This window comes from Pseudophryne corroboree, chromosome 2 (assembly GCF_028390025.1).
Source record: "Pseudophryne corroboree isolate aPseCor3 chromosome 2, aPseCor3.hap2, whole genome shotgun sequence".
NCBI classification, from domain to species: domain Eukaryota; kingdom Metazoa; phylum Chordata; class Amphibia; order Anura; family Myobatrachidae; genus Pseudophryne; species Pseudophryne corroboree.
The window spans coordinates 864,049,329-864,062,791 of record NC_086445.1 but is presented as its reverse complement, the minus strand read 5'-3'; the positions used below and the strand labels follow the sequence as shown (position 1 = coordinate 864,062,791).

The window sequence follows — 13,463 nt, the reverse complement described above, 5'->3', positions numbered from 1 at the left end:
TTGTAAATACTTTAACATACACATCTCATTATCTGAGGAGAGCTTTACAAGTTGCATAGGGAGAAAGTAATCCGGAAGCCGTCGCCAGATCACTGGCAGTCTTCTTCATAAACAAACTGTACTTTACAGCTGGGTAAATTCACACATGGAGTTGTGGCCAGTGATGTAACGTGAGCCTTAATGGTCCTTTCAGCATTTTGGCTGTGGCTGCAGCTTTAAATGTTTGCTTCTATCCAACTGTATAAGTTGATTGGAAGGCAGTGGTAGTATTGAAGTGAATGTGTTTGCTTTCATGCAGTATATGTGCTTGGAAACTGCAGGGTTTCTGTTAAATCACATTCATAGTCTTCAAAAAGGTTGAATTCTGGCAGTTCTGTAACCTCTGCTCCACGCATGGTGAGGACAAGGTCAACTGGGAATTTCTGGAGCAATGCATGATCAAAGGTTATTCCTCTGAAAAAAATATGGCTCTTGAACTGATGGAGATAGTGCAGCCTCTGTCTTGGGATTTTGCATAGGAGCTGTAGAAATAACAACAATAAATTGATAATTATACAAAATAAATTACAATCTCCTACTGGAAAAGAAGACGCTGTGATTTGCTCATCTTCCCCTTTACTAATAAATCCAGTCATCTAGGAAGGTATCCAGTGTCAGACTGTGGCATGAAAGGACCCACTGGGGGAATGCAATGGTAGGGGCCCATGTTTTGGGGTGTAACCAGTCTTCAGAGGGGGTGTGGCCAGCTGCCACAGAGGCTTGGCTATCCATTAGAGAGTGCAAAGTCTGGGACTCTTGATAAATAGATATAGTAAATGCTAATAGTGCATGCATAATAATGTACCAGATTAATAACAGCAATGCATTATAGAAAATACACCATAGTAATGTGCAGTATAAGGTAACATTTATAATGTATAATTAAAGTGCACAGTCTGAAACCTGATCCCTAGAGTAGGAGGTGCCCCCCCCCCCCCCCCAGGTAGTGGAGCCCACTGGTGGTTTCCCCAGTACCCCTGTGGGCCAGTCCAACCCTTAAGGTATATGGACAAGTGGGTGCCTAGGGAAAAATGTACAGATTTGGCCAGCACAGCACTCAGTATTGGGATAGGAAGACTGAGGGTGCTGCAGAGGCTACAGCAGTCCTATGCCCATCTCTCCTTTGGGGTAGACACATACCAGCAGTCAATTGATCCTTCTATTATATAAACACCTTATATACAAATGTAACAAACTATGTTGACTTTTGAGCAATGAACCCATTATTATGTCTTTAAGATGGCTTATTTTTCAGTAACAATAAATAGCAGTTTCTATGCGTTTTGTTTACTTATGTGTTACGCATATAAGCAGTACATCATAAACTTTGTTCTACGACAGTGATGGCTAACCTTGACACTCCAGCTGTTGTTGAACTACACATCCCAGCATGCCCTGTATCAGTTTTAGCATGGCCAAATGACAAAAATGTAGCAGGGCATGCTGGGATATGTAGTTCAACAACAGCTGGAGTGTCAAGGTTAGCCATCACTGTCCTACGATAATTATTACAGATTTGTTATGAGAACATTTAAAACCAAAAATTGTGTTCTGTACATTTGATTAGATATAAGTTGCCTTGTAGTTTTCCTATGACACCAGCTGGTATCTGTGAATCAAGGCTGATATTAAAGCAACAAGGTTAAAGATACATACTATATCAATTCTACATAAAAGCTAGTTTAAACATGTGTCATTAAAAACAAAAACGCCTTTGTTGTCCTAAATACTTCAAGTCTGCATATAATTTGCACAATGAAAGCATGTAGTATTAGTTCATACTTTGACCAAAACAGTTAGTATTGCACGGATCACACTTGATCAGTGCCAGTGGCCAGATGGGCAGATCGGAGAGACGCACAGTACCACTCTGCCATGCTCCATAGTCCAGGAAAAAATAGAAGCTGTCCCTCAATTTGTGAGAAATAAAAATGGAAAAACAACATAAGTGCAAAAATACTGGAAGTGGTGTCAGGGAGCCCAAAGCGTTATATGGGAAAAGAGTCATCAGCATTTTGCCAGCCTTACCTCCTATCGAGTGACTGTAGCTCAAGGTCAAAGACCCTACTGCAGCTGGAACATTATTTTAAAGACCCTTTTTTTCACCAGCTGTACTACCCCATGTAGCAGTCATGGTACTTCAGACATCTTGCCTCACTCCGACAAACACATGCAATTTACCCTCCACTGACATGTTATGCCATGGGCAACAAGTGTGTGTGTGACAGTGCTTGAAACACAGAATACCTCCTTTAGAAGATGTGACAGTCCTCTGCTTAGAGTATCTGGGATATCATATGTTGCGTTATTGACACTCTCCAGCATGCTCATGTGGTCTCTGGCAGGTGCAACAGGAAACTAGAAAAGAAGAAAAAGCCAAGTGTCCTATGTTAGGATCATTTCTTTATAGCAGACTGATGATAAGACTCATTCCTCCCCTCACCTTTCCAGCTGCCAGAGCAAATAGCAAGACACCTAGGGACCACCAATCAGCCGAATGGCTATAAGGACCCCCAGAGAGGACTTCAGGAGCTAGAAAGGCAACATAGACATAAAGCACGTGAAAGCTAATACAATTTACTAACAATTTCTAAATGACTGGTTTATTACATTAAAACTAGCCAACATGGTGACATGTTAAGGTGAAATGACCAGGGACTGATTCAGAAGTGGATGGAGGTGCTGCACAAAGCACAAAATACAAATGTCTGGTTGCACGTGCAGGACCCGTACTGCATATGTGCAGTACGGGTCTGGCAGTACGGGTCTGCAACGTTAGGTGCACTATGGCTGCAGACTGCCAGTGATTGACAATCTGCTGCTGTTTGGTGACGGGGAGGGGGAGGTGACAGAGGTGGTGCCTTAATTTTGGGGGAGTGACGAGGCCAGAATCTCTGTAGGAAGACAGAGATTTCCTGCCTCTTTGTTGTACCTGTGACGGCATCCTTGCACGATCCCATGGGTCACACAGCCGGCCAATGGTGTCTCCTTCCTCCCACACACCACAGTCTACCTCTACCTCTCTCCTTCCTTCCTCCCACACACACACCACAGTCTACCTTCTCCCTCTCTCATTCCTCCCACGCACCCCACAGTCTGTCTCGCCCTCACTCCTTCCCCCCACACCATAGTCTCCACACACACACACACACACACACACACACACACACACACACACACACACACACACACACACAGAGGAGGGGGACGGTGAGAGCGGCGGCTGACCATCGGCGGGAGGTCCGGGAGGCAGGAGGGGGCAGGCTGACAGCAGGGAGAGCTCCAATGGCCAGAGTCCCGGTGGTGCCAGGCACAGGGCGCCGCCATCTTCAATAGAAGCACATGATCTGGGGTACCAATCAGAGCCTGATTCCAGGTAATTCAGGCTGCACCAATCTCAGGACAGGACAGGGTATTTCTGGGCGCATTCTGGGACAGTCTGGCGCCAGGGCAACATCTGCTGCAGCCTAGTCTGCATGCTTGTGCTCTGTGCTCCTCCCAGTTTCCAGAGTAACTCCTGTTCCTGGTTCCTGAAATCTTGCTGTTACATTATCGGAATCTCCGCTGGTCTTGCGCCTACCTACCTAACCTGTAAGTCCAACTGCCGACATCACTCTGCCACTGACGCCTCCGTTACCATCACAGCCTGCGGGAGTTTGGCGCAGTCCCAGATCACGGTACACCCCCCTCCCCCCCCCAGCGCAACCATCTTGGACCGAGTGATCTGGCACCATCCGCATTGCCTTTGTCATCTTCACTCACAAGTATAGCCACTTCATGTGAAGGAACTTTATACAGCCCGCTCGCTTCCATCCAGGAGAGACCAGCTCCGAGTCTGAACACAGTCCAGTAATTCCAGTTTCCACCCACACCTTTGAAACCAATAAGAACTTGGTCCAGTCCACCCGCTTCCAATCATCAGCTCCAGCTAGAACCTTACTGACATCTGCGCTTCACTCCCCGGTACCCAGACCCAGACAAAGCACAGCAGAATCTCAGCCAGCAGAGCTGCTGCCATAGAGCCCTGTTCCTGCCCTGCCAGTGGCATATCATATTAACATATGCTCGCTATACTGTACCCTTTTTTTGATTGAAGCCTAGCTATTAGGACCTATGGTAGATAACCCTACATATATAACAATTTTGTACATTGTCAAATTATCTTCCATGAAATGCATATCAGGACCAATATGCTATTTATATTTGTCTCATACAAAAAAATATATAATTATTGTCTAAGTAATAACTTACCCATGTACTGAAGAGTCCCACATATAGTATAGGCACGCTCACCACAAGGAACATGTCGGGAAAGTCCAAAATCTGACAACTTCAAATGTCCTAAAGAAAAACTGACCTTGGTCACCTATCCACCTATGTGATATTAAACACGATATAGAATCAATATAGGTATTGGACTGCACTTACCTCGCTCATCCAGTAATATATTTTCCATCTGAAACAAGGGAATGATTACAGTGACAGTATAATTTGTTTATATCTCATTTACACATAGAAAACTATTAAAATAATAAATTAATTCCAAGATTTTAACTTATCAACTGTGCAACTGTATGTACTTTAGAAGTTATTGGTACATAGTACATTTTATTCTAGTTTGAAAAATCAGTCTGACCTAGAATATTTGACATACAGCCAGTGACACAATTTCACTTTCTCCCAGTGGTCTCCAATTTCAGTTTCTGTATGCTCCCAGGGACCGTTACAAATGGACATGATGCCTTATGTATCAACCATCCACATGGCACCCGTCTTTGTTAATGGGGAATACTTATATAACATTTATTCTTTCTATGTGTCGTATTCAGGAAAGTGCATCTGAGAATACTGTCTGCTTTTGTGTTCTTTTGTTGAATAAAGACATTTGTGTTGGAAACTACGGGCCGGATTCAAATGTGCACTGCCCCCTCCCGGCGGTGATCGTGCCCGCCAGCGGTATTCTAAAATTACTGCAGACAGCCGCGACACGATCATTGCAGCTTGCTACACCCGGAGGTAGCAAGCTGAAATGCATGTAAAGAGACCCGTTTGGGTGCCCAAACATGTCTTTTAATGATCACGCCCATTAGTTTAGTCAGATTTAGGTGCTTTGCGCGCCTAAACCTGACTGTAATGGGCGCGAAAGGGGCGAAAAACGGGGGACATTTGAATATCGCCCCCCTATCTCCTGTCACTTTAGACGGGAGATAGAGGGCGCGTTAACATTTGAATCCGGCCCTATGAGTTTGTTTACATAAAGTAGCAGGCAGCCAATCACCGGAGGGTCTTCTCTTTTCCCCCCTCTTCTCTAAAAAACACCCTCTTCCCTCTAAACAGTGCTAGGAAGTGAAATACATGTAACTGCAGTGGAGAATTGGTGCTTTGGACATTAGTCAGGGTATCCAATTACAGCCTATTTGTTTTGTGCAGCACATGACCCCTTATCGCACGAAAATGTACAGTGTCCATGAAAAGCCACACACCTATATGCTTTTGCGGAACCTTTTGCAGAAAAAATGGTCACTAATCAGGGCTTTGGTTTTGAGTGTCTTAGGAGGTTATTCAGGCTTGTTAGCAAGCCAAAAAAGCTCACTAATGGGCAAAACCATATACAGTGCAGATGGGGCAGATGTAACATGCAAAGAGATTTAGGGTTATAATGGATGGGTTATAATGTTTCTGTGCATAGTAAATACTGGCTGCTTTATTTTTACACTGCAATTTATATTTCAATTTGAACACACCCCACCAGATCCAAATCTCTCTGCACATGTTAACATGGTTTTGCCCATTAATGTACTTTTTTGGTTTGCTAACAAACCTGAATAAAGCCCTAAGGCAGGTGAAACAATGGGGGTCATTCCGAGTTGATCGCTAGTTGCGGTTGTTCGCTGCAAAGCGATCAGTGAAAAAAACGGCTAATCTGCGCATGCACCGCAATGTGCACGCGCATCATACGGGTACGAAGTCAATTGTGATTTTGCACTGGTTCTAGCGACGATTCCAATCGCACAGCCGACCGCAAGTAGATTGACAGAAAGAGGGCTTTTATGGGTGTCAACTGACCGTTTTCTGGGAGTGTTTGGAAAAACGCAGTCGTGGCCGGGCGTTTGCTGGGCGGGTATCTGACGTCATTACCGTGTCACTCGTCGCAGCAATCATCGCACAGGATAAGTAACTACAGGTCTGGTCTTGTTTTGCACAAAATGTATTTGCAGGCGTTCTGCTGCACAGGCGTTCGCACTCCTGCAAAGCGGAAATACACTCCCCTGTGGGCAGCAACTATGCGTTTGCACGGCTGCTAAAAACTGCTAGCAAGCGATCAACTCAGAATGACCCCCAAAATCCCATATAAGCGCCGGTATCGGGGCTAATAAGATATCCCCAGCGAGTCAGTTAATTAATTTTATATCGCCCTTAGTGGCGCAGACAGAGTTACTGCTTCTCTCTCTCTCTCTCTCTCTTTCTCTCTCATGAGGCAGGTATTCTCCAGTTTTGCGTTCCAGGGGTAGATTTTAAATTCCTACTGCACAGATTATTAACAATGTTTTCCTTTCCTCCCCTTTTCCAATTTCTAATGGCATTAGACAGGGGTGTCCTCTTTCCCCCCTTAATTTTTGTATTGACAGTTGAGCTTCTAGCACAAATGTTCCATTTCTCTCATGACTTCCGAGGGCTTTCAGTACATGACACCTCCCACAAACTTTGCTTATTTGCAGATTATGTTCTTTTATTAGTGACTGACCTCGAGACCTCGTTGACCGCTCTCTAGACTATATATTAGATTGCTTTAGTGCTGCCTTGTATTACAAACTTAATACCATTTAAACAGAGGCTCTTCCAATTAATGTCCCACTGTTGGTCCTACAATCATTAAATGGGCATTTCCCATTCATTTGGGAGGGCTGTTCATATTCATATTCCCTCCTCTATTGACAAAAATTTTGAGGTTAACTATGCACATTTACTGGCTCGCTTGACAATTCTAGCTGCTGCCTGGATGAATCACGAGGTCTCCTGGTTAGGCCACTTAGCAGTATTCAAAATAATGTTACTTCCCAAGATGATGTATTTGTTTTGTGCTTTTCCTTATGAAATACCCTGCAAGCTTTTAGACTCTATGAAGAAGTTGATACTTCCTTATGTTTGGAAGAGTAGGACTCCTCATATTGCGTTTAGTCGCATGGTCTGTTCCAGGGCCGGACTGGCCATCTGGCACTTCTGGCAAATGCCAGAAGGGCCGATGGCCACGTGGGCCGGTCCAGTGCTCACTGAGACACGCTGCTGCTCAGTCCGGCGGCAGCGTGTCTCAGCTGTCAGGAGAGGAGAGCGCGCCAGCGCGGCTATGTCTGGCGGCGTATAGTGGACTTCAAACCAGCCGCCGGTTCGCGAGCCAATCAGAGCTCGCGGGCCGGCAGCCAATCAGGAGCCGCCGCTGCCGGTCCGCGAGCTCTGATTGGCTCACGAACCGGCGGCTGGTTTGAAGTCCGCTACACGCCGCCAGACATAGCCGTGCTAGCGCGCTCTGAGCTCCTGACAGCCTCAGTCACATCACAGCCGGAGGAGCAGCAGCAGCGGTAAGCAGCTGCAGCACTGCTGTGGGGGCTATTTTTTACCTGGCACTGTGGGGGCAATTTTTTACCTGGTACTGCGGGGGCATTTGTATACCTGGCACTGTGGGGGCAATTGGCTGGCACTGTGGGGGCATTTGTTTACCTGGCACTGTGGGGGCATTTGTTTACCTGGCACTGTGGGGGCAATTGGCTGGCACTGTGGGGGCATTTGTATACCTGGCACTGTGGGGGCAATTGTTTACCTGGCACTGTGGGGGCATTTGTATACCTGGCACTGTGGGGGCATTTGTGGATCTGGCACTGTGGGGGCATTTGTGGATCTGGCACTGTGGGGCATTTGTGGATCTGACACTGTGGGGGCATTTGTATACCTGGCACTGTGGGGGCATTTGTATACCTGGCACTGTGGGGGCATTTGTATACCTGGCACTGTGGGGGCAATTGTGGATCTGGCACTGCACTATTGGGGGCATATGTCTGTGTATCACATCCCATTTTAATTGGCCACACCCATATTTTTGGCGCGCGCACACAGTACCTCTATCGGACACTCTCTGTCTGATTGGTCGCCGCTTAGCCCAGCCGGGAGTGCACACAGATGTTCTCATTCTAGTGAATGGGGCGCGTGCGTGTCCACGCCCCTTTTCTGGAGCGCGCTCGCTTAGTTACAACCTTTATTTTTTCATACCCCCACTTCAACATTCCCACTTCGACCAATGGTTGTGTGTATTTTAATACAGATTGATGTACACTTGTATGTTGTTATAATATTAATTATATTTGTAAGAGCATAGACTAAGAAGTAGGAGGAGTCGGGAATGGTAAGGGGAGGAGTCAGATGCTGACACCGAGGTGGGCCTGTGTGCTTCAAAAATGCCAGGACCTATTTTTGATCCCAGTCCCGCCCTGGTCCGTTCTAACTGCCAATGGGTCTAACTCTTCCTGATCTAGTTCGCTATCATGAAGTGGCTTTGCTCTCCCAGTTAGGTGATTGGTTTCTTCCTTCCCACTTAAAGCCATGGGTAGACCTGCGCTGTCATTTCTGGATTTCCTTTGCCAGATCTCTTCTGGCCTCCAAGTCGTCTGCGTCCAAAGCATTTTTTGCTTCCTGCGTCCGTTTTGGAAGCTTTGAGTGTATGGGCTGGCAAGCTCCCGTTGCATTTTTATATTGTTATTACTACTAGAAATGTTTCTCTTAATACTCTTGATTTGATGTTACACCATTTTTTATTTATTCTGTACCTCTTTGTTCATATATAAACAATAAAAAATCATGTAAACAAAAAAATAACAGCAAAAATGAATGGTGGTGCTGATTTTTACTGCAGGTACTGTCACAGAATCACACATTTTATATAAACATATATTTCTTTATACTACAATTAGAAAATCTAATTAGAAAGCTTATAATAAAAATATAAATTGGTGTGCCTTCAACTGCATAGTGAAGCTAAGTAAACATCTCATTAAATCCACATTCAAAGATACCTAACATCTTGCAATTGTCTTTTCATTATAAAAGCTGCAGTAGCAAGAGTCATCTTCTGCTTAAAACCGCCACTAGAATGCCTACAGTATTTAACTCTTCTAATCGTTCACTAAATACATTTCCAACATGATACATAAATACATTTTAAAGTGTTATGACATTTTTACTTAAGGTACAGCTTCCCTTTATGACCCTGTAATACAGTATGCAGCAATGCCCTCACCTTAACATCCCGATGTATGATTCCCAAATCATGAAGATAAACTATGCGGATAAAACAGACAAGTTTAATATTGAATTTACCACAATATCTTTTTAGATTTACTCAATCAATTAATAGTCTCATTACAATTGTAGATTTCTCTGATACCATTTCTACAGATGTACAGTATTTCTACAGGATATTTATTAAGGGAGCAACACATCCATTAACAATTAGTTGTACAGGTATTTTGGATATGGGATTTTTCCGTATTTTGGAATAATTGCATACTATAATGAGATATCATGGTGATGGGACCTAAATCTAAGTACAGAATGCATTTATGTTACATATACACCTTATACACACAGCCAGAAGGTAATTGTAGCTAATATTTTTTATAACTTTGTGCATTAAACAAAGTGTGTCTACATTCACACAATTCATTTATGTTTCATATACACCTTATACACACAGCCTGAAGGTCATTTAATACAATATTTTTAATAACTTTGTGTATTAAACATAGTTTGTGTACATTGAGCCATCAAAAAAACAAAGGTTTCACTATCTCACTCTCACACAAAAAAGTCCGTAATTCGGAATATTCCGTATTTCGGAATATTTGGATATGGGATACTCAACCTGTATAACATTTTAATGCTGAGGATGTAACTTGAGCCTCAGTATTATTACTCATACTCATAGTCTTCTACTATACAAAAATATCCCTTATTGGTAATTTTCCCATGCAAATGGCAGGGTCAGAGTTTGGCATAAATCTATGGATCCATCCTGTCTAGTGTCAACAGTTTAGGCTGCTGCTGTTGTATGTGTAATGGGGAATATTTTCTTGGCACACTTCAGGCCTCTTAGAACCAATTGGGTAGCACTTAAATGCCACGGCATACTTTGTAGCTGACCACGTATATGCTTTTATGGCTAAAATCTACCCATCCAGGGCCGTAACTAGGTGTGTGCAGAGAGGGTACGCACATAGCGCTGCAGGCTAGGGGGCGCTGTTGGTGGCACTTGTCAATTATCTGTTTCAATTGCTTTCACTTGCAGCTTTCACCCTCTTTGAAGCCCAGCATCTCCTGACCACCGCTGTCTCCTACCCTGACCCCTTCTGTTGCTAATACCTATACAACATTAATGAACTCAACTTCAGATTTCTTTGGTATTTAGTCACACTGTCCTTTATTACATTTCAAGATGCTGACATACCCGGGATTTGAGCCCATTGCCTGTGGCATTGCAGTCAGAAAATCTATTTATTGAGCTATCTGCCCTTCCATAGAAAGGTAGATAATTCTAAGCTAGAGAATTCTAACTATTTGAAACTTACCTCTAATTTTGTGAAAAAAATGATCAACATTGCAGCTGAGGAGATCTATATAGTGTGTGGCTGCCCACTACATAGATCTGCATGCTGATTACGTACCAGTAGCTTCATATAGCATTCATAGATTTTATCCAGGATCAAATAGCTCAATGAGTAGGGTGTTTGATTAGAATTCAACAGGTTATAGATTTGAATCCTCGGTATGGCAGTATATTGAAATGTGTTATTTAATCAAGGGTACTGTAACTGAATAAAAACAAGCTCTCAAGTTAAGTGCATAAACGTGGTATAAAGAAGATCTGAGTCCAAATCAATTTTCTTGAAGTAGTCTATAATTGTGTGTAATATATATATATGTATATATATAAAAACACTCACTTCTTCCACAGTTGAAAAAAGAATTAGACCAGCACTCACGTTTAGTAGGTGAAAAGAAAAAAGGGTTTTATTCCTGACAAGCCATCTGGATATAACCCACTGCTACAGTTCGCCCGACAGCCGTTTCAACGCTCAATGGTTTTCATCAGGGGCAGCTGTCACTCTGTCCGGAGTTTCTTTAAATAGCAGAGAGGGCGCCGGAAATTTTGAACAGGAAGCTTGTCACCTGGAGGCAGCGCGTCATAGCTGCTGCCCGATTGGCTTCTACCGTGCACGTGGGTTGTGTTGCCACAGTAAACAAACCCGGCTCTCTCCTTAGCAACCCGCTCCGGCAGCGCGACATTCGTGTAGTGCAGGCAGATCTGTATTAGCGTGCAGCGGCAGACAGGTGAAGTTGCTGCTGTCTTTGTCCCCAGCCAGAGGCATAACTGTAGAGTAGTCAACCCCACAGTGCGCCGACAGCATGGAGATTCGACAGCCCAAAAACATACAAACCATGAAACAATGTGTAACATAACACGAGTGAGCAAACTGTACTGGCTTGCACAGCAATGGTAACATAACACTCAGAGAATATTGATATCTAAATGCAGCACAACATCATTGCACTGATGGAAAACAATCATGGTTAATAGCACCATGGGTTAAGTACCACAGATACCATATAGGGCCAACGTGAAAGGCAAATGCGAGTGCCGTGTGATGTCAAGGACAAAACGGGGATACCATAATCATCACCTGTAGGACAAAATTTGTCCCTTGGTACAATACCCGGTATTCCCATGCCGTCTCCAAGCATGGTACTAACTGGGCCCAACACTGCTTAATTGCCAAGATCGGACGGGATTGGATGGTTTCCAGTGTGGTATGATTGTATCAAACAGATGTGCCCAAATATATATATCTCTCCCGATATGTCAGTATCATCCCTCGTCTCTCAACCAAATCACATCAAAGTCCTGTATAATAATGTGTAAGAAAGGACACCAGTATTGATGCCAGCATCTGAGAGACAAAAGAAAGGGGGGGGGGGGGGGGGGGGAAACACACAGAGTCCCTTGATACAACACCCAGTATTCCCACAATGTCACCAAGTGTGGTGCTGGTAAGGCCCATCACTGCTTAATTACCAAGATCAGACGGGATCGGATGGGATCCAGTGTGGTATGATAGTATCAATCTACACGGTGTGCCAAGGCAATGAACTATTAAACATGTCCAATGTGCAAACTACAAGTGCCAAACAGGTACTATAAGTGAGGAACATATGTTGCTCAGAGAGACACAAAACAATCAAGCATCAGCAGGTGACAAGTGATGAAATATATCTTTTTTGACAAGACATGACACACGGCGGTGTCTCAGAAAAGTAAACAAAAAAATTAGACTCTATATAATGTTGTACAGAGTCAGAGGAAGCATCCCAGGCGGAATTCCTCATTGAGCCCATTTGGGGCCAATGTTTGTAATCTATCAATCAATTGATGTTCTCTTTGTAATAGGATTTTGTTGCCCCCTGGGCGTCCGATCATTTTGGCACGTGGATCCTTATGCCAACCACTTTCACAGCTTGTAGACTTCTATCTACAGCCTCTTGCTAAAAGTGCAGCCAGCTACATTGAGGACACAACTGATTTCTTGAGGAAACTGGATTGTATCAAGCACATCCCTGATGATGCAATATTGGTTACACTCGATGTCTCGAGTCTATACACGAACATTCCACATGCACTTGGCATTGAATCATGTAGACGGCTAATAACAGAAAGTGATGTGTATTTTGGACCTCCATCAGAGTATATGGTATTACTGATCAACCTCATTTTGAACAAAAATTACTTTTTGTTTGAGAATTGTTTTTTTCCTACAGAAACAGGGTACCGCTATGGGATCCAACATGGCCCCAGCATACGCCAACATATTCATGTCAGCGTATGAACAAGAACACATTACAGGTCACCCTCTTTTTGGCCGGTTCTTGACAGCATATGTCCGGTATATTGATGATTTGTTCTTCATCTGGCATGGGGGAGAGAAGACACTCCTGACCTTCATTGATCATCTGAATTCACTTCTTGGCACCATTAGATTCAGCCTCACGTTTAGCAAAACAGAAATCAATTTTTTGGACGTATCTGTTCTTCTGTCCAACAACACATTGACCACCAAGATTCATTGTAAAGACTCTGATAGGAACACGCTTTTGCTTTCAACGAGTTTTCACCCGGCACCCCTCAAAAGAGGGTTACCGTTCTCACAGCTCTTAAGGGTGATACGAATCACCTCAGACCCTTCAGCAATACCATCTGCTCTACAATCTATGAGTCAACGCTTCCTCGATCGTGGATATTCTAAGGAGGAGATTGATTTGGCACTCACCAAAATTGGCCAAATAAGGAGAGAGGAACTCCTATCTAGTAAAGACGCCTCTCCCAA

At 43.9% G+C, this 13,463-nt stretch overlaps 1 protein-coding gene and 1 pseudogene across 1 annotated transcript in view; both read right to left on the bottom strand.

The window, feature by feature from the left end:
* Positions 1 to 290: 290 nt before the first annotated feature.
* RSKR (ribosomal protein S6 kinase related) overlaps positions 291 to 13,463 on the bottom strand; it is an 88,588-nt gene continuing 75,415 nt past the window's right edge. Inside the window, exons 7-12 of the mRNA XM_063953229.1 lie at positions 9,326 to 9,366; positions 4,468 to 4,495; positions 4,291 to 4,380; positions 2,483 to 2,571; positions 2,287 to 2,397; positions 291 to 521 (exon numbers count right to left, since the gene is read on the bottom strand). Of these exons, the coding sequence (XP_063809299.1) occupies positions 291 to 521; positions 2,287 to 2,397; positions 2,483 to 2,571; positions 4,291 to 4,380; positions 4,468 to 4,495; positions 9,326 to 9,366 (590 nt within the window). The remainder of the gene's footprint in view (positions 522 to 2,286; positions 2,398 to 2,482; positions 2,572 to 4,290; positions 4,381 to 4,467; positions 4,496 to 9,325; positions 9,367 to 13,463) is intronic.
* Positions 11,787 to 11,906, bottom strand: LOC135054332 (5S ribosomal RNA; annotated as a pseudogene).